Genomic DNA, 21,371 nt, shown 5'->3' on the forward strand with positions numbered 1-21,371 from the left:
CGAACTAGGCTTGTATTATGGAGTTACATTTTGGCTGGACTAAGGAGTCTAAGCATAGTCCAATCAAAATCGTGCACCGAAATCAAAATCCGGTTCATAAAAGTGTCATGCAGATTTCGGTCGACTGCAGGATTTGCAAAGCATGTGCACCACTAGCTCGTTGTCAACAGATATTTTCTAAATCTTTTCATGTTTTTAATCAAGGTGCTCACGTGATTTGATGCGATGTAAGACTCGTTTTATCACAATATAGATCTTGATTATCGATCAGATCTGGCGCCGCCATTTTGCAAGCGATACGAGAGGTGGAATCTGATTGATCAATAGGAGAGGCATAGAAGGGACATAACTCGTAATAGCCACTGGTGGCGCTACGATCGAGCTCAGAAATTCCAGCCTAGTTCGGCAAGGGTGGAAACTGGACTTTTAAAGTCAGTTAACTCTCTTGCCTCGGGAAGATGGACATAACCATGACACAAGTACATCGCACAAAATTGCATTGTGGAAAATCAAGTCTTCCACTAAATCAAAGCCTCGGACACATGGGAGTGACATTTTTGTGAAACAGCAAAGAACAATTATTTCAGCCAGGTGGATATTGCTTCATAAGTGTGTAACATGGATTTATAAATTTCATTTTGACATAAAGCATAGACAGCTGTATGGCATAAGTGTTTTGGTGTTGAATTGGAATTTTTTAATACTTTCTTGTCGCATGATGAGGATATGTGAAAAGCAAACCTTAAGACTGAAAATGCTTGATTTTGTCCATAACATACATATGCAATCAGAAGATCATCATATTAAACAGGTGATTTTTGTCTTTAGTAAAGACATTTATTTTATTCGCTTTGCTAGACCAATCAAATGCTTTACCATCATCCCTTTCTTAATTATTTCTGGACCAATCATACACACTTACTATCAAGCCTGTTACTGGTAATTAATTCTGGACCAATCAAACACACTTACTATCAAGCCTGTTACTGGTAATTAATTCTGGACCAATCAAACACACTTACTATCAAGCCTGTTACTGGTAATTAATTCTGGACCAATCAAATGCACTAACCTTCATGATTCTGTTCATCAATTCTGGACCAATCAAATGCCTCCGACCGCCTGGGACCTGGAGGAGAGGGCAGCTTCAGCTCGCTCTTCTCCTTCATCACACTGGTGCTGAAGCCTTGTCGCACCTTGCTGAAGTGTGGGATCCACAGCGCTGCCGACCCATACACAGACTGACTGGCCGAAGACAGGGAGTGCTCCGACTGCAGGGAGTGGATGCTCTTCCCAGCCGAGTGGATGGGGGGAGGGGCCACCCAGTCATGGCAGTTGTAGTGCGAAAGGTGACTGGAATATCGGGACAACAACAGCGGGGACTTGGTGATTGGCTGGTTCATCTGACTGTGAAGGTCGATCAGAGAGAATTCCTCAGGAGCTTCTCCAGACATTGTTTCACTCTCGTGATCTGTGGGAGCAGAAGTGTAGGACAGTGTAGATGTTGAGCTGCTTGCAGAGCTGGCATAGTCCAAGTCATTCATGTTTGGGTGATAACCTTTCTGCTCCAGCACTGTTGCATCAATGGTCTTGTCATGACCGAAGGGGAACCCGGGAATATCAAAGCATGGAGAGTTAGGGGAGTCGGTTATCTCGCTGAGAAGGGAATGGTACTGCTGCTGAGAATCTGCTTCCGACAACGAGAGCACATCTTCTTCTGCTGAGTAGTACCGGTCACTCTCTAGTGACACCGTGGACATCAGCTTGTCCATGGCTGTGGCAGACCCAGCAATGCGATGAATAGGAACAGGACTTGGTATGGAACTTTTGGATGTCGTGGAGTGGATGAGAGTCGAGTCCACACTCCCGCCACTGAGAGTGGAGCCCTGTCTGGGAACCGATGGGGATGATGGGCTACTGGAACAGGTGGACGCAGTGATGGATGTCTGTCTCCGTAGAGTGGCACTCTCGATACTGTGTCGGTCCTCAACGAAGTGTATGCTGACGGAACTACTGTCTTTCACTTTTGGGTCAGCATAGGCATCCATGTTCCTTCCATCCATCCAACTGCCTCTTATGTTGCTCCTGACACTGGTGATGTCGCTGGTGAGAGTGTTGTCTCGGGAGGAGTCCAGCTCCCCATGGTCAGTCGTCCCCCCTATCAGGAGGCTGTCCATCAAGGTGGAGCTGATGACCCCGGGGGTGTCGGGACTTGCCACGTCACTCATGTACCCTCTGGTGAATGAGAACTCGGTCGGGGACATCTTAGGCGTCATGGATTTCAGAGAGTGTCCCACATCAAACACAAGCTTGTCCTTATGCAGCAGGCTCTGGGCAAACCCTGGATCGACACCTTCAGGGAAGACCTGAGGAATGGCAACATTGGTATGTTCTCTGTGTCGTCTAGATTTGAAGAAGGTTGTGCCATTCTTGTTCTTGCCGAAGAACACGCAACCACCAAGACATCCACATTTTCCAGCAATGTTTGCATTCTGTCCTGCGTGGGTGGTGGGTACGGGCCAAAGGAACCACAGCCGTCTCGTCTTCTTGTCATGCATGTGCAGGAAGTGGTCCTGGATGTAATGGAGTTCGGAGTTGGGCAGGGCCATGGCTGCCTCCACGTTGAGGGGGCCGAAGGAGAAGCCTCCAGCATCCAACCACATCTCGGGGTGCCCGGGCTCCAGACGGAGGGGGGCGCATGAGATGTGCTGCTTCAGGGTCACCTGATCCACCACGCATGTGATTCCTGATCGGGTGTTGTTGCCATGGAGATTACAGGTGGAAATACGCACAGAGGACACCTGGAATGTACACGGAAATATTCAATATGAACATTCCTGAAACCTATACAGATTCATAAACTATCGTGAGTAATTGTGAAACCTTCAGTAGAAACACAATCCTTAGGGTTTTGACTTTCCATTTCAGTCCTAATCATGTTATGCACGAATTGTGATTTTTACCTTCATAGTAAATTAAGGTTTTGAATTTTCAGTCTCAAATAATTAATTAAAAACATTTTGTCTTTTAATATTTTTTGTCAGGCAAATTAAAGCTAGACTTATGCTACTCACCCACTTTCACGATGTTGACCACAATATATCGCGATGTGTGAAATATATTACTGGGTATAAAATCATGTATTTAAATGAAGAAAACGTGACACTAGCATGATGTAGAACGAGCACATCACGAGCTTACTATGAATATAACACATGTTTAGTACGATGAACATGTCCAAAATATCTCTGACATTGTGAACCAGCCACGATCTCTCACGATGTATCACATCTTCCTGAGACATGAGAGTTAGAGGACTATAAAAGACCAGTTTCCACCCTTGCCGAACTAGGCTGGTATTATGGAGTTATATTTTGGCTGGACTAACGAGTCTATGCATAGTCCAATCAAAATCGCGCACCGAAATCGAAATCCGGTTCGTAAACTGTCGTGCACATTTCGGTCGATTGCAGGATTTGCAAAGCAAGTGCACCGCCAACTCTTTGTCAGCAGATATTTTCCAAATCTTTTCATGTTTTTAATCAAGGTGCTCACGTGATTTGATGCATTTCGCGATGTAAGACCTGTTTTATCACAATATAGATCTTGATTATCGTTCAGATCGTCCTGACTGGGCACCACCATTTTGGGTGAAGCAAACGCAAGTGATACGAGAGGTGGAATCTCATTGGTCCATAGGAGAGGCTTAGAGGGGACATAACTGGTAATAGCCACTGGTGGCGCTACGATCGAGCCTAGTCATTCCAGCCTAGTTTGGCAAGGGTGGAAACTGGACGTTCAGTATCATGAGTGCATAAGAAACCAAGTATGAGTATATCACGACTTAATCACGATGTATAACAATCTTTCACATGAGCTTAACATCCTGATATATCTCAGCCAACATCCCCCAAAAATGGCAGCCTTACACACTACATTTTTACATCTGTATTACCACCAAAGTGATGGAGTGAATACGTGAGTTAAAATGTAACATCAAATCGTCATTATTTTGGCCATAGAGGGACGAGTGTAGATGGGACTTCAGCATGTCTCGGTAGGGTTGGCTTATTCAAGTCGGAAATACGTAATCCCTTTGTAACATGACATCAGGACTATAGTGACATAACTGAAGTCGTTCTGGCTGTTTCCTCAAACTGGAAGTAATGTCATTTAACTGAAAGAACTTACAACCTTGAGTATAACCTCAAATATGACGAATTATACAAAAAAAGTCGTACCCATAGATTGAGAGCTGCTCCCGACTCTACAATGAAGAGGTTGACGGAGTCGACGGAGGCGCGCACCAGCCGGTACTTGATGTCGTCGCTGGAGGGGCAGGGGAAGGGGCAGGAGGGCAGCATGCGGCAGGTGGGCTGGGGCAACATGTGCTGGCACAGGCCCCAGGGCGTGGGACGCTTCAGTTTGTTCTCCGGGTCGTCAATCAGCAGCACAAACGTTTGCAGAAACTCGGCAACGTTCTGCACCTGAAGACAGAAAATGTTGAAAAATGTTGACTTTTTGTCCGGCTGTGGGTAGAAAATATTTGTACCATGACAAAGAAAGGCTAGATTGGTATAGAAGGTACACTGGATGCCTTCCACCAGTTGGATAAGGGTCGTGTGCGAGCTTCTTCCTTAGGAACAGTTTCTTAGGTTTCAGCTGCCATTTTTAGCCTTGGCCCCTTCTTCTTCTTGCCCCTCAAAGTCATTGTAGTAAATTTTTGTAAGTAAATATCATTTTCAGCCAAAAAGTTAATAAAAAATGCTATATGTTTGTTGAAATGTGACCTCGACGCATGCAACTGATGAGGTTGCCGCATTATGGAACTTCTATTCTCTAGTACTTTTTCTATGTTGATGTCCGACTTTAGATGTTCATGAATTGCTTTGATATTTCAATTTCGCATTAAAATCAGATCAAACCATACAAATGCTTGCGGGGTCATATTTTCTGCTTGTTATGAGCTTTATCCCCCTATTTATTAAATAGACACTCTGTTGCATGTGCTTGTATAGGAAGCATTAAACAAATAAAGCCTAGAGGTATCTAGTAGCAGAATGCAAGGGCACTCATAAGATTTACTGTAATCAACATTGCTGGCGTAAAATATAAAACCAGTGTTAAGGAAGTCTCTTGCTGGGATGCAATTTGGGGGGAGCACAGTTCGGGATATTGCACAAATCCACTATTCACTGAGATCGTTGGTGAACAAATGTTTTGATATTTATGCATAATGGTTATTGCTGACTCAAATAATGAGGGCGAATATACCATCATCATATCCTGGCACGACTAAGGGAAGCAACAATTATGGCCTGTTTGACTGTGCCATCTCTGATCCCCTGCAACTTACCTGGGGAGCTGTGAGTCTGCCTGTCACCCCCTCCTTATCCCCTCCAACTAACCTGTGGAGCTGTGAGTCTGCCTGTCACCCCCCTCTTATCCCCTCCAACTAACCTGTGGAGCTGTGAGTCTGCCTATCATCCCCCTCTTACCCCCCCCAACTTACCTGTGGAGCTGTGAGTCTGCCTGTCACCCCCCTCCAACTAACCTGTGGAGCTGTGAGTCTGCCTGTCACCCCCCTCTGATCCCCTCCAACTAACCTGTGGAGCTGTGAGTCTGCCTGTCACCCCCCTCTGATCCCTTCCAACTAACCTGTGGAGCTGTGAGTCTGCCTGTCACCCCCCTCTGATCCCTTCCAACTTACCTGGGGAGCTGTGAGTCTGCCTGTCACCCCCCTCTGATCCCTTCCAACTTACCTGGGGAGCTGTGAGTCTGACTGTCACCCCCCTCTGATCCCTTCCAACTAACCTGTGGAGCTGTGAGTCTGCCTGTCACCCCCCTCTGATCCCTTCCAACTTACCTGGGGAGCTGTGAGTCTGCCTGTCACCCCCCTCTGATCCCTTCCAACTAACCTGTGGAGCTGTGAGTCTGCCTGTCACCCCCCTCTGATCCCTTCCAACTAACCTGTGGAGCTGTGAGTCTGCCTGTCACCCCCCTCTGATCCCTTCCAACTTACCTGGGGAGCTGTGAGTCTGCCTGTCACCCCCCTCTGATCCCTTCCAACTTACCTGGGGAGCTGTGAGTCTGACTGTCACCCCCCTCTCATCCCTTCCAACTAACCTGTGGAGCTGTGAGTCTGCCTGTCACCCCCCTCTGATCCCTTCCAACTTACCTGTGGAGCTGTGAGTCTGCCTGTCACCCCCCTCTGATCCCTTCCAACTTACCTGGGGAGCTGTGAGTCTGCCTGTCACCCCCCTCTGATCCCTTCCAACTTACCTGGGGAGCTGTGAGTCTGACTGTCACCCCCCTCTCATCCCTTCCAACTAACCTGTGGAGCTGTGAGTCTGCCTGTCACCCCCCTCTGATCCCTTCCAACTTACCTGTGGAGCTGTGAGTCTGACTGTCACCCCCCTCTGATCCCTTCCAACTAACCTGTGGAGCTGTGAGTCTGCCTGTCACCCCCCTCTGATCCCTTCCAACTAACCTGTGGAGCTGTGAGTCTGCCTGTCACCCCCCTCTGATCCCTTCCAACTTACCTGGGGAGCTGTGAGTCTGCCTGTCACCCCCCTCTGATCCCTTCCAACTTACCTGGGGAGCTGTGAGTCTGACTGTCACCCCCCTCTGATCCCTTCCAACTAACCTGTGAGTCTGCCTGTCACCCCCCTCTGATCCCTTCCAACTTACCTGTGGAGCTGTGAGTCTGCCTGTCACCCCCCTCTGATCCCTTCCAACTTACCTGGGGAGCTGTGAGTCTGACTGTCACCCCCCTCTGATCCCCTCCAACTTACCTGTGGAGCTGTGAGTCTGCCTGTCACCTCCCCTATGACGGCCTCCACCAGCCAGGCGTACTCCAGGGTCTCACAGTCTAGTGGCAGACCAACGTGGGAGAACATGGCGTGGCCTCGGACTTGGAGACCGGACAGAGCCAGGTGACCTTCCTTCAGGTGGTCCTGGTCAGCGTCCCTCTGGAACACAGAAGTTTACATGAACACCATCAGAATCTTTTATGTCATATATGATATACTAGAGCAACCAACAGCAACAAGCACAGAGGAAGGAGACAGGAGTGAGTTCACTCTACACTAAGTTGTCCCTGGCAATAAGCACAGAGGGAGATAGGAGTGAGTTGACCTACCACTAAGTTGTCCAGGGCAATGAGCACGGAGGGAGGTGAGAGTGAGTTGACCTACCACTAAGTTGTCCCTGGCAATAAGCACGGAGGGGGATAGGAGTGAACTGACCTACCACTAAGTTGTCCAGGGCAATAAGGACGGAGGGAGGTGGGAGTGAGTTGATTACCACTAAGTTGTCCAGGGCAATAAGCACGGAGGGGGATACGAGTGAACTGACCTACCACTAAGTTGTCCATGGCAATAAGGACGGAGGGAGGTGGGAGTGAGTTGATAACCACTAAGTTGTCCAGGGCAATAAGCACAGAGGGGGATAGCAGTGAGTTGACCTACCACTAAGTTGTCCAGGGCAATAAGCACGGAGGGAGATGGGAGTGAGTTGACCTACCACTAAGTTGTCCAGGGCAATAAGCACAGAGGGAGGTGGGAGTGAGTTGACCTACCACTAAGTTGTCCAGGGCAATAAGCACGGAGGGAGATGGGAGTGAGTTGACCTACCACTAAGTTGTCCAGGGCAATAAGCACGGAGGGAGGTGGGAGTGAGTTGACCTACCACTAAGTTGTCCAGGGCAATAAGCACGGAGGGAGGTGGGAGTGAGTTGATCTACCACTAAGTTGTCCCTGGCAATAAGCCCGTAGGGGGATAGGAGTGAGTTGACCTACCACTAAGTTGTCCCTGGCAATGAGGACAGAGGGAGACAGGAGCAGCTGCAACTTGGTCTCCAGGTAGGACTTATCCAGTTCAAAACATAGCCTCTCCACCCTGGCACACGGGCTGGCTATGTCATCAGGTCCACAGTTCTATAAACATACAAGGTCATACACAATAAAGTAGAGATACGTGACAAGCCTGAAGGGAAAATCTTGCAACTTGAAGATTGAATTCTCAAAAGGCCTATAAAAGAACAGGTACTTCTTAACACTTTATTAAAATTTACTTTCAGCATATATTTATTTCATGATTCATTGATCTAATTATTCATATTTCTTCCTTCACAAGTTTTATTTGACAGTTACAAACATGCTAAAAAGGAATTTGCTGTGGGTGAGATGAAAATGTGGTTAGCCAGAGAATTTGTAGAATTTTCCTATTCGGAATATTCTATAAGTAATACGTTGCCACTGTTATACCGAGGCTGTTGTCTCCCACAACTGCTGCTATAGCGAAATCTACCACAGAGATCTCAGTTACCTCATGCAGCACGTGCGTAGCCACCAAGCTGCCATGTGACACCCTTCACTCTTGTCTCTTGCGAGAGCAAGTGCTCAGGGGACGGACGGGTGGGCAGCAGCCCAGTGGTAACGTATTACTTATAGAATATTCCGAATAGGAAAATTCTACAAATTACATTAAGTTACACTGTTATACCGAGGCTGACTACCAAAGTAGGTGGTGGGGAGCACCTACAACCCGAAACCTGACTGCTTGTGTTCCTTCCGACCAGCGGAAGTAAACAACAAGGCGGAAGCACTGGATGCGCATGCTCCTAGCTAGGCATTACCCTGTAGGAATACCAAAGCACTGTCAAGCGCATACCGTAAGGCTCAATCGTCACTGCCAAACGATTGGTGACCCCAAACGGCCCCACTGGATAGGTATTTCATCGCCGCAGAGGATGAGAACGCAGTATCCGTGTGAGCTAAATCTTAGATCAGGTTAAACAGTCGAAAAGAGAGAAATTAATTTCATTCAGACTGTATATCCCCGAGCAAGCCTACTTAAAGTATGCATTAGGCGCGTGACCTAATTCCAGTATTCGTAAGCATGTATCACAAGGTTGGAATACACAACAGACAATTAAATACATAATTGTCAAAATACAAATAAGGACAAAACACACAAAAAGCTGCCTCACCTGTGGTGTGAGTGCGCTGGTTTGCGGGACCCCAAATCCTGTACCCACGGCGGTGGGAACATTGGAGACAGCGATCAGCGGCCCAAGACGGTCCACCCCCTCCACGTCTTCATCAGAAACCTTTCTGAGGTAATGATTGGCAAAAACCGAGTCAGAACGCCATTAACAACCTCGTAATATTCTGTGAACAGAGATATTCGGGGTAGGGCAAATGTTGCCGCTAGCGCCCTGATCTCGTGCGGGTTTGACCCCGCTACCGGTAACCCCCGAGACCGGTACGCCAGATTGATGACAGAACGAAGCCATAACGCAATCGAGTTGCGAGTTATGTCAGCAGTGCGATTAGGGTTACACGATATGAACAGACGGTCACGCCCTTGTCTGCATTCATTCGAAGCCTTAAGATAATACTTAAGGGCCCTAACCGGACACAGCGATCTGTCCTCAGTATCAGCAGGATGTAAGATTTCCTTGAGTGATCTTACAGTGAATTCTCTCTCCGTTTGCCCAAATTTCTGATTCTTGGCGACGAAGCCCATGAGCAGGCCCAGGCGGACCGCTCCTTCGTCGCCCCTATCGAATTGTACTTTAGCGACATCGAGTGCATGAATCTTGGACACTCGTGCCGCCATGGCAAAGGAGAGGAGAAATGCTGTTTTCAAAGTCACATGCCGAAACGAAGCACTACTCAAGGGCTGATACGGAGCTTCCGTAAGTGATTTCAACAGATCCCAGGCCGGTGCCCGAAGGCGGCCCTTCTTAAGATCGTGCTGTTTGAAACCCTTGATAATACCCCGAATTAACGGCTCTTTTGAGAGACTGGTACCCATAGCAACGTCCCGTACCGTAGCAACGGAAGAGACATAGTTGGCAATGGAACCCCCGGAGAGTTTCTGGGTCTCTCGTAAGTGAGACATGAAACGAGCAATATCCTGCACAGATACCTTATCTGGCGAATGAATGTGATGTTTACAACACCACTTCGTGAAAATAACCCAACATGCATTATACACCTTCTGCGTAGAATCACAATGCATACTAACGTATGCCCGAGACGCCTGTCGAGAAAAACCTTTACTCCTCAGACGCTCGGTGACAACATCCACGCGTGCAGATTGAACTGCCCTGCGTTTGGATGAAGCTGATGGGTGTGAGGGTGGATCAGGAGATCCGGTCTCACAGGCAGTGGAAGTGGCAACTGCGTGACCTGGGTCAGCAAGTCCGGGTACCAAGATCTGTTCAGCCACATTGGCGCGATCAGTAACATTCGACAGCGAACTCCTCGAAGCCGGCGTAGAATGAGTGGTATCAACACCGTCGGTGGGTAAGCATAAGCGTCCATGCCCGTTCAGTCTAACGCGAGAGCATCGTGATCGATGGCCCTCGGGTCCGGGACTGGTGCTACAAACAACGGGAGTTGATTGTTGAACCTGGTTGCGAACAGGTCGACCATCGGACGACCCAAACGTTCGCACAGCCACTGAAACACTACTGGGTGGAGCATCCACTCTGTGGGGCTCGGATCCCGATAGGCCTCGGCCAGTACGTTCCGCACACCTGGGATGTGACGGGTGCGTACCTGGCACGGGACACTGCCCACCAGAGCGGAAAACTCGAACGTGAGATCGAGTAGCGAGTGACTGTGGGTTCCCCCCAGTTTGTTCACATAGGACACTACCGTCGTGTTGTCGGTCGCCAGCATGAGCCGGGCGTCGACGAGACGATGCTTCCAGTGGTTGACTGCGTTGATCACTGCCTTGAACTCGAGACAATTGATGTGAAGACCTAGTTCGTCTACGCACCACAGCCCCGAGCTCATCTCCCCCCTCTAGATGGGTGCCCCAGCCCGTTTTTAGGGACCGTCCACCACTCCAGATGCGGTCAGAGCCGATCTTGGAGTGTGACGGTCGCACTGTTCTCCTCCTGTGCTAACAACTGGATTAAAAACCGTTGCAGCGGGCGGAGTTGGAGACGACCCCAATCGGTGCAGTCCTGGGCTGACACAAGTAGCCCTAACAGCTGTTCCCAAAAGTGAACAGTCTGTGGTACCGCTAAGACTTTGGCAATCATCGCCTGAATCTTGTGCCACCGGTCTGGGGGGACAAAGAGGCAATGGGTCACCGTGTGGAACTTCAAGTTCTGTGAGGGGGTTAACTCACTCTTGGGGAGATTGACAATCCACCCCAATTGCTCCAAGAGCCGACGTGCGAAATCGAGATCGCGTGACAGGGTGTCCGTCATTCGATTGGCCACTAGCGAGTCGTCCAGGTACGCGAAGTACCTGACACCCCACCTGTGGAAGAACCCAACTATGGGGGTGGTTAGCCAGGTGAACAGCCAGGGCGCGGACGAAAGGCCGAATTGGAGTACAACCCACTCGTAGTGCCTGCCTTGAAAGACAAACCTGAGATACTTGTGATGGTCCGAGTGAATCGGAACATGCAGATAAGCATCCTCCAGGTCGATCGAAGCGAGCCAGTCGGCCGGCATGATCAGAGCTTTCAGGTCCGCCAAGGTCAACATTCTGAACTTGGGTGGCTTGTGCAGGTACAATTCGTTGAACGATTTCAGATTGTGAATCATTCTGAGTTCGGCACTGTCCTTCTTGGGAATGAGCAATATCCTGGAGTAAAACCCCGGTGTTATTTCTGGTAGAGCTAACTCCCTTACTGCCCTCTTCTCCACCAACCTGCCGATGGCATCGACGAGGATGGGAAGATTGGTTTCTGAATAGAAACCTGCCAACAGGGCAACGGTGAGCGGCGGATTCGCTTTGAGATCTAGCCGATAGCCGTACCGGATCGTGTTGACCACCCACGGGTCGTTGAACACTTGTTCCCAATTCTCCCAGTAAGTCTGGAGTCTGGCTCCCACTGGGGAAGGAGAGGGGGGCCTGACAGGCTGCGGCAGGCACAGCTGTCCAGGGCCAAGTGACTCGGGTTCGCCTACGGGCCAACCGAAGTTGGCGGTGTCGGCATACGAACCCCTCCAATGAGAGTCACCTGGAGGAGCCCTTGCCGTCCTTAGACGACTAGGGCTTCCCCCAATTCCCATTCTTCCCGTGAAAGGGCTACTGATGGCCCTTACCGGAGCCCTCAGGGCGGGGCTTCTTCCCGGAGGAAGAAGAACCCGACCCCTTAGACCTACCTGCCGCAGCATCCTGGGGCGCGCTCCGCTTAGGAGCAGCACCCAGGCGCCTATGCAGGGACCCCACAAGATCAAGTGAGTGCCGAGAGGCCTCGGCAGACACAGCAGCCTGTTGTTCCTTCAGAACCCCAGGGATCTTGTTATTGAAAAGGGTCCGCGCAGACCAATGCTGCGAAAGGAGCACTTCCTATTGGCAGCGTCCAACCCCGAGTCGGCAAGATACGACTGGCGCCTGAGAAAATGGCACGTGCCGGAAATGAAGGCCGAAGCCCCGGCAACGTACTCCAGGGAAGCATTTAAACCGAGCAGGCAGTTGTAAATGCGCTGGTCACAGTCCGTGGGAGAACCTTCGACCAGGCTGGCTGCTGCAGTGAGACATGGCAAGCATGGAGTGCCGAGCGAGAGTGTCCAGCTGCTGCAAGGTAGCTTGCGTTACCGTAGCAGCCGGTGGGGCACGGACACCCAACCGCTCAGCATGGGCCTCCGTGGTAGGACCAGCCTCGGGAAAGGCAAGGTCATGTGCCGGAAATGAACCCTTTCTCCACGACGGTGGAGGCAACGGGAGACCCCGACCGGAGGCCGCCGCGAAGGCATTCTCCAAGGAAGGCTTGATCCCGCGCAGCAAGGTTGATGCGGGGAAAGCCTTGTCGGAAGACTCATTGTATACCTCAGAGGAACCCACAGAGCCCTGGACTCCCCGCAGTACCGGCAGGGGCTTGGGCATGTCCTCAAAGAGGTCATAAACCATGGCCACGCAGTCCTTAACCGATCGGGGGAAGGACCGGTGACCACCGGTGGACCCCGTGTCCGAACCCGCGTCCACCAAAGAGGCCAGGGATGAAACAGCCAGAGGCCTATCGTGAGATAAGGCCGCCAGCTTGGAGTCCACAAGATTAGAAAGCAATGCAGCGACGGAATCCCCGGACAGCCCGAGACCGCCAAAGGATCTGCCGCAGCCATGGAGGTGGTACCCGCAAGGGGACCCCGACCGGACGAACCGGCCACCACAGGGGTGGAAACGGACTGCACATACAGCCGGTAGCGCTCGAACGCTGCAGGCCCCAGACCGTCACACAGGACGCACCGGGTGTCCCCACAAGGAACCCTGGACCGCGGGGAACGATCGTGGGGATCCTGTGACGATAAGAACTTGTGACACACCCCGCAACACCAGGTTGCAGGGGTAGAGGGGGTGGACAACGGCGACACATCCATGTTAGACATTTTGGTACTATGAACAAAAGAGCAAAACATGGTAAAACACACGCACCACAAATATTCATAAACGTGCGTTTTCACAAGGAAAATAAACGAGCAATTTGAATATAGAACATACACATAGAACATATAGAGAAATAGTGATGTTAACCCCCAAAGCATACTATAGCAGGGAAACGTAAGACACAACGTGCATACGAGAACCCCGCGAGTATATAGAAAAAAGGGCGGGAAAATTATATCCAAGCAAAGCTACCGCAAACGCCCCGTACAAGCACAGTTTATTAGTTTAATAAACCATAATTAATATCACCGAATTGGTCGAGGAAACAGGAATGCTTCAGCAGTCTATAACACGTCTTGCGAGCGCAAGCGAAGAGACAAGAGTGAAGAGTGTCACATGGCAGCTGGGTGGCTACGCACGTGCTGCATGAGGTAATTGAGTTCTCTGTGGTAGATTTCGCTATAGCAGCAGTTGTGGGAGACAACAGCCTCAGTATAACAGTGGTAACGTATTACTTAATGTAAGAGAGTAGTTGTACTAAGGATCACATGAGTGAGTGAGTGAGTGAGTTGGGTTTAACGCTGCTTTGAACAGTATTACAGTTATATCCCGGCGTGTCAGCTTAATGTGGGAGGACAGCCCGAAGTGATGCAGGTCTCAGACGTTTACAACTTCGGTGAAACCCACGAGCACGGGTATAGTGCTGACAAACCTAGAAACATAATGGGGGCGAACCGGGATTTGAACCCATAATCATTGGTTTCTGGCGTGCCCAAGGGACGCAATTCTGCACAGCGAATCGCCGTGCCTTAGACGACTGGGCCCCCGTGCCTTCCAGGATCACACGAAGTTTCTATAGTTTACACATACAAGCTGTTTCATATGTACCAAACATAAATGAGCATACCAATGCCATTTTAATAAAACAAGGGCAAGCATCATATTATAAGAACTCATACCTCCAGAATGGCCATAAACAACTTGCTTACCCGGACAAGGTGTGCCTGAATATCCTGTAGTATCACAGAGACGGTCACAGCAAATGGCCTGTAGGCCCGGGGGTCGAATGACGTGTTTTTCTCTGTGTTGGAGGCGGTGATGTTGACGAAGCTGGAGTCCCTGTCCTCGGACTCAGGTGAGCTGTCATCGGCCTTGAAGTCCGCCACCTTCTGGTCCTCACCGAGGTAGTTCTCCTGGAGGAACAATGGACAGACAGAGAATCAGACAGAGAAAATCTCCCGTAGGAACAATGTGACAGTGTGACTCATACTCGGACATTAATCATAAATGTGGTTTGTTTACCTTGACATTGATGAGATAGCGGAACAGAGAGCCATAGAGACACAAGACAGAGGGCGCCACCTCCAGCTCCACGCTAAAGACGTCTGGGTCCCATTCTGCTGCATCGAAAGTCTCCGGGGTCACCCTGGAGTTGGAACACTCGGGCTTGCACAGTGGACGCAGCGGCATGAGCAGAGACTCTTCCCGATCTGGGGTAGGGAGGTCATCCAGTCCCATCTTGGAGCTGACTGGGGTCCCCAGGATGGCCATGGGGTGGTAGGTGTACCTGATGGACAACAGCACGTGGGATGTGCTCCAGCAATCCACCCATCCCGTGCTGGAAGCAGTGAAGGATTTTAAAGGTTGTCGCTTTTATTGTTTGTTTGTTTGTTGTTCCGCACCGCACTCAGCAATATTCCAGCTAAAAGATGGCTGTTGTTATGATGGCTGGACCACACAATACAATTAAGTCAGTGAACCTGACCACCCGATCGCCTATTATGACAAGCATGGGTTGCTGAAGACCAATTCTAACACAGATCTTAATGGATACATGCCACTTTTAACAATATTCCTTAACAATATTCCAGCCACATTCCACAGGGGACACCACAAAAATTCATTTTGTGTTCATATGAGAAAGAGCAAAATGTCCTTCACGTGAAAAAAACAACAAAGACTGTCAGTGAAACAAGAATCTTACTTCTACAACAAAGATGTGCATGGGTTTACCTCTTTGTGGTGACTTTTCTCCAGGGCTTCTGTTTTCCATGGGCGAAAGGTTTGTCTGTAGGGTTGCCGTCCCGGTCAAATATCTTCATGTTTTCGGCCAGAGCTATGACGACGTGTCTACTGGTGTTACTCTCAGGGAGGTACAGGCGGCAGTCTACTGTCTCACCCTATGGGGAACACACAGTATGTACTCTCAGACATGTTACCATGGTAACAGAAGTTTACATACCGATTCTACCATGAATTTGGAAAACACTGACTTAGATTCAGATTGGTTATTCATAGGTTTCAAATCACAATAAGCACCTCTGATTGATACTTAAGGATAATTCAGTGCAGGTTTGTTTCCAAATTCATATTTAGTGAGGTTAAATCTACAGGTGACCTAGCTCTACAGTGAAAACACAGTTGATCTTCTCAGTTTATCAGTATTCCATCATAATGCTGGCAGGGGTCTACATTGTATTTTTGTGTGGAATTAAGCTGAGTGAAGCTCCTCTTCCCAGGCACCTAACATCCGAGGTTGACTCAAGTTTATGGATGCTTCAGACACAAAAAACGAAAATTTGCATCCAAACTACAAATACCATTGCCTTAGAAACCATTTTCTCAACATGTTCAGCAGGGAGAAATGATATCCCTGTATTACCCCTACAGCTTCCGACACATGTCTGTGTTTGTTTGTTTGTTTGTTTGTTTGTTGCTTAATGACGTACTCAGCAATCGTCTGGAGTCTGGACCTGACAATCCAGTGATTAATGGGGTGGGCAATGATCCATGCCATCAGCGCACAATGACAGGCAATCATCCAAATCATATACCCTGTCCATCCGATCCAGCTGCTCGCCAGCATAGCTTGCAGGGGACCTATTCTAACCCTGAGACGGTGCTAGACACAAGTGTACCTTAATGACGAACTGGATGGGAAGGGTGACAGGGAGAAAGTCGACGAAGGGCAGCTGGAGTGACAAATCCATGTTCTCGCCACAAAACGCAATATGAGCTGAAGATTAACAAAACAATATCAGGTGTCACGTAACACATATTCAGTAATATACTGCACAGTCAGCAAGTTTGCGGCCTTTCACTACTGGAGGTAGGTGCTTTTGCTGAGGTGTGAAATGTTTTAATGCTTGTTCTACTCGATCAATAACACACATGGAGAGAAAATTCTTCAACTTTTGATAAAATATGAAATCCATTGAATAAGTCAGTACTTGCAATAAAACAGTATCCATTAAGAGAGTTATATTAAAATATTCAGTAATTGTATGTATTGTATATGTATATATAAAAATAAATATCAAACACTATTTTTTATTGCTACATGATAAAATACATACATAAGCATAGCTTTAGAACTCATGTCAATATGTTAATATGTTCCACGTACATAAATAACATTATTATTCTCAGACAAAATAGACTGTGACAGTCCTCATTGTAGTCTACAGGCAGAGTGCAGCCAATCCCTACCATTCTCTGGGTGTTGAGAGGAAGTGTCAATCCAGTTGTACTCATTGGCCAGAGTGAGAAGTTCGAACTGCTTGACCGTCAGATTGACCGTCCATGTGTAAGGAATGAAGCTGTAGATGTCGGGACGCGACTTGGTGGACCAATCATCAGACAGGTCTGAAAGCATGACGCCATGGCAACAAGATGTGAGCGAGCATGGTCATATGTTCCTTCCAGCGATATGAGGTGAGGTGAAATTGGGTTTAACGTCGCGTCCAAGAGTATTGCACTTATACAGCGATGTGCATGTACGTGTGTGTGTTTGTGTGGCTGCTTGTACTAGTCCGGACTGTTGCCGATTTATAGTGCTAGCTCACTGAGATACCATGCCGCAGTTTAACATGAACACCCCACTCAGACACAGTATACTGACTCCGAGCCGACCAGTCCTTGTTTTAGCCCCTTAATGCTGAGCGCCAGACAGGGTAACAACAAGTACCATCTTTTAACATCTTTTGGTATGACGCGGCCGGGGATCAAACCCCGGACCTTCCGCTCTCCGGGCGGACGCTCTACCACAAGACCACGGAGGTGGTTCCCACGATATGAGGAACCAGAGAATGCATGTTGGACTCAAACGTGGAACTTTCGTCAAGTTGCATTTGGATTTAGGGCTGCTAAAGCTGTTGCTAAGAACATCTCAAGCCATGAAGATGGAAAAATGTGAATTGAGGTTAGACCAGGAAACTTGTGGACGATAGAGTGAGTGAGTCGGGTTAAACATCGCTGGTTAACATAGTTGGCCCATTGCTATTTCCATTCTTTTACCTATCAGTGCTAATTAACCCTGGCCTCCCGTTTGGCCATTGTCCACTGCCAGTTACCAATCAGTGACAACTTAAGACCTGGCTTCCAGTTGTCCATTGCTATCAACACTAATTACTGTAAAGTGTTGGTTTCCATTGTCTACTGCTAATCACCCATCAGCGCCAATTATCTGTTGGCTTCCCTTGTTAAGTTTCCACCTTTTGTTATCTTTTTACTATATGTTGTTCTTACATGTACATATATATGCTCTCTGCCTCCTAGCATTCATTCACCTGATGAAGGAGTAAGTATATACTCCGAAATGTTGTGTTCCTCATAATAAAGAAGTTGACATCCATAAATTCTCTTCCTTAATAACAAGATGATTTAAAATGCAATACATACCTCGAAAGAAGTTCTTGTGTTCAAATATGAGGTAGACGATGGCCTTACAGGCAGTGAAGTCCAGTCGCCAGTCCTGGTGCTCATTCCAGACGATAGGGTACGTCCCACTCACCTCAAACTACAACACAACACTTAGAAAATCACTTACAGTGGTGAAGATTCAGTTTTTCGTGATGAATACTTGTCAAACACACCACCGACAGTCCCAGGAATATGTATGTCATTAGTGAGAAACTATTAAACCTGGTGGTGTGCCTTGTGCTATACAGACTCTCACACACTGCAGGACCGGAGACACTCATTTCTCCATCTTACACTGTGTGTGTATGCGTGTGTGACTGTGTGTGTGAGTGACTGTGTTTGTGACTGTGTGTGTGTGTGCATGTGTGAGTGACTGTGTGTGTGTGCATGCGTGTGTGTGCATGCGTGTGAGTGACTGTGTGTGTGTGCATGCATGTGACTGTGTGTGAGTGACTGTGTTTGTGACTGTGTGTGTGTGCATGCGTGTGATAGACTGTGTGTGTGTGCATGCGTGTGAGTGACTGTGTGTGTGTGCATGCGTGAGTGACTGTGTGTGTGTGCATGTGACTGTGTGTGTGACTGTGTGTGTGCATGCGTGTGTGACTGTGTGTGTGTGCATGTGTGTGTGCATGCATGTGACTGTGTGTGTGAGATTGTGTGTGTGACTGTGCGTGTGTGACTGTGTGTGCATGAGTGTGTGAGTGACTGTGTGTGTGTGTGCATGCATGTGACTGTGTGTGTGAGATTGTGTGTGTGACTGTGTTTGTGTGCATGCATGTGACTGTGTGTGTGATTGTGTGACTGTGTGTGCATGCGTGTGTGTGCATGAGTGTGTGACTGTGCGTGTGTGACTGTGTGTGTGCATGCATGTGACTGTGTGTGTGATTGTGTGTGCATGCGTGTGTGACTGTGTGTGTGTGCATGCATGACTGTTAGTGACTGAGTGTGTAACTTAGTGTGACTGTGACTGTGTGTGTAACTGTGTGCATGTATGTGTGACTGTGCATGCATGTGTGACTGTGACTGTGTGTGTGACTGTGACTGTTTGTGTGACTGTTAGTGACTGTGTGCATGTGTGTGTGTACACATTTGATGTTTATACGGTTTTCATGAGACCTTATTCTTTAAATGATGTACACACTGATGGATGACTTTCACATTCCTGAGAATTCCCTACCAAGAATAAATACAGTAGCATTATTTCTGATAATTTAGACCCGTTAAGCTTCAACTCAGCGGTTAGCATACATTGGGTGTTACTGCATGCCCATGCACAAATATGTTTGCTACGAGCCATACCTGTGAACAAAACAAAGAAATATGCACCCAAACTATAGACTTGATCATGCCTGGACTGACTCTCTGGCACTCACACAGAAAGAATGTGAAAACCTGCTTCTGATTTGACAATCAGAAAACTTTCCTGGTAATGGCACTCTCCCGATTAACATGGCCCAGTCAATAGGACTGCACAGTATCACCGATATATTGCTGTACACTTTTCAAACCGTTTTCGATACATATTGCTAAACATTTTCTGAGTTTTGGTAAATTGGGTAAAACATATATACAAGTTTTGTACTTGCATTATTTAACCTAAAATCTACACAGAAATCCATTCAAAAATGATATTTCCCTTTGAAATTGATTGACAAGCGTTGGAAAGTGATTTTTACCTCACGTGTTATCTCCCCTGTATCCATGACTACAAAAAGGCAACGACAGACCATACAGTGAGTGAGTGAGTGAGTATGGTTTTACGCCGCTTTTAGCAATATTTCAGCAATATCACGGCGGGGGACACCAGAAATGGGCTTTACACATTGTACCCATGTTGGGAATCGAACCTGGGTCTTCAGCGTGACGAGCAAACGCTTTAACCACTAGGCTACCCAACCACCCCTACAGACCATACAGAGTAATATTTACTTTAGTAGGTGGAAAATAGGATCTGCATGTACAGTCAATGTCAATCACTCTCAAACACTTCAGCTCTGATAATATATCGCAATATGTATCGCAATACATATCGCGATACAGATACCTGTATCACAACATATTGCAATCATTTTTGTGGCCAATACACAGCCTGCTAATCTGCTTACCTCGAATGTCTCGCACTCCACCAGCGATCTGAAGGTCATACTCGTGGTCATGTCCAGCAGCATGAGTTGACCCTTGACCTTCGTGGTGTAGCCTTTCTCTTCGATCATCCAAGGAATGATGGCCTCTATGTATGACCCTTGACCTGTGTTCATGTGCACGGCCTGAGTCTCCTGGAAGGGGAGGGAGTCAATATGGTTGAACTTTGGTTTTAACAGAATCACTGCTCCACTCCCTTTCCTACCGACAGTTCCTTGTGGTCAACCGAGCATCTCTGCCAAAGGCCAGCGAGACGTGATAATTGTCAGATCTCAAACAGTTCATCCAGAAAACTACATTCGTTTTTCATTGTTTTTCTTTTTGAAAAATCTACACATTCAGATATACATACTGTATTCGACGTCATAAGCGTCCCGCTCTAATAAGTGCCCACGGCGATATTTGCTAATATATTGACTAGTGAACAATCCCAATCAGCACCCCTTCTGATTGATCAATGTACACAAGACTTAGTTATTCGTGTATAATACGCACTCATGTGTTATATGCACCCTTAATTATGGGCAATTAAATTCTGGAAAATAATATCTGTCATATATAAACATTTCAGGGTGTCAGCATAAACCACGAAATTTACGTTCACCATTTACCAAAATAAAATTCAAATAAGAGCCTCCTATTCTATCTTTGAAAGCACCCTGGGCGCTTATTACGTCGAATACGGTATGTCATGAAATGGTTTAGTTTCATTGAGATATCCCACAATGTGAAGAACATTTTCCTTTTGCATATTTATCCCTTGTTTACACTGGTTGTACAGCTCCACAAAGCCCAACTGAGAGCAGGGTATGGTCACTTTTATATGTACAGATATATTGTCATAGTCCTCACTGTTGCCGTTGTAGTAACATATCTTTATTATTATCATAAAACATCTGCAAAACACCTTAAGGCTTCCATAGGCACATCTGCTGTGATTTCAGGATAGGCTTCTTTGTTTACAATGAGAGAAAAGTCTGTTCACATGATATGCAAATTAGCTTGTGGGCAGTAATCTCAGCTTTTATCAATCAAACTCTGGGGGGGGGGGAAATTGGGACTAGACTTGCTTGACTAACCACCCCTAACACAAACCATGTCAGTCTTCAAATCAGCTATTTTGTGACAGCCTATAATTTGAGCCTTGGGCAGGCAATCTTGTGCCTG

General features: G+C 47.8%; 1 protein-coding gene across 2 annotated transcripts in view; it reads right to left on the minus strand.

The window, feature by feature from the left end:
* LOC124133722 (transmembrane protein KIAA1109-like) overlaps positions 1 to 21,371 on the minus strand; it is a 97,692-nt gene that overhangs the window by 61,885 nt on the left and 14,436 nt on the right. For both annotated transcript variants that reach the window (XM_048387409.1, XM_048387408.1), the window contains exons 10-20: positions 20,168 to 20,338; positions 18,042 to 18,159; positions 16,851 to 17,006; positions 16,280 to 16,377; positions 15,375 to 15,541; positions 14,664 to 14,979; positions 14,351 to 14,554; positions 7,800 to 7,937; positions 6,795 to 6,971; positions 4,242 to 4,487; positions 1,073 to 2,801 (exon numbers count right to left, since the gene is read on the minus strand). In XM_048387409.1, the coding sequence (XP_048243366.1) occupies positions 1,073 to 2,801; positions 4,242 to 4,487; positions 6,795 to 6,971; positions 7,800 to 7,937; positions 14,351 to 14,554; positions 14,664 to 14,979; positions 15,375 to 15,541; positions 16,280 to 16,377; positions 16,851 to 17,006; positions 18,042 to 18,159; positions 20,168 to 20,338 (3,520 nt within the window). The remainder of the gene's footprint in view (positions 1 to 1,072; positions 2,802 to 4,241; positions 4,488 to 6,794; positions 6,972 to 7,799; positions 7,938 to 14,350; positions 14,555 to 14,663; positions 14,980 to 15,374; positions 15,542 to 16,279; positions 16,378 to 16,850; positions 17,007 to 18,041; positions 18,160 to 20,167; positions 20,339 to 21,371) is intronic.

The sequence above is a fragment of the Haliotis rufescens genome, unplaced genomic scaffold, assembly GCF_023055435.1.
Source record: "Haliotis rufescens isolate VD_foot unplaced genomic scaffold, xgHalRufe1.0.p SCAF_7, whole genome shotgun sequence".
NCBI lineage: Eukaryota > Metazoa > Mollusca > Gastropoda > Lepetellida > Haliotidae > Haliotis > Haliotis rufescens.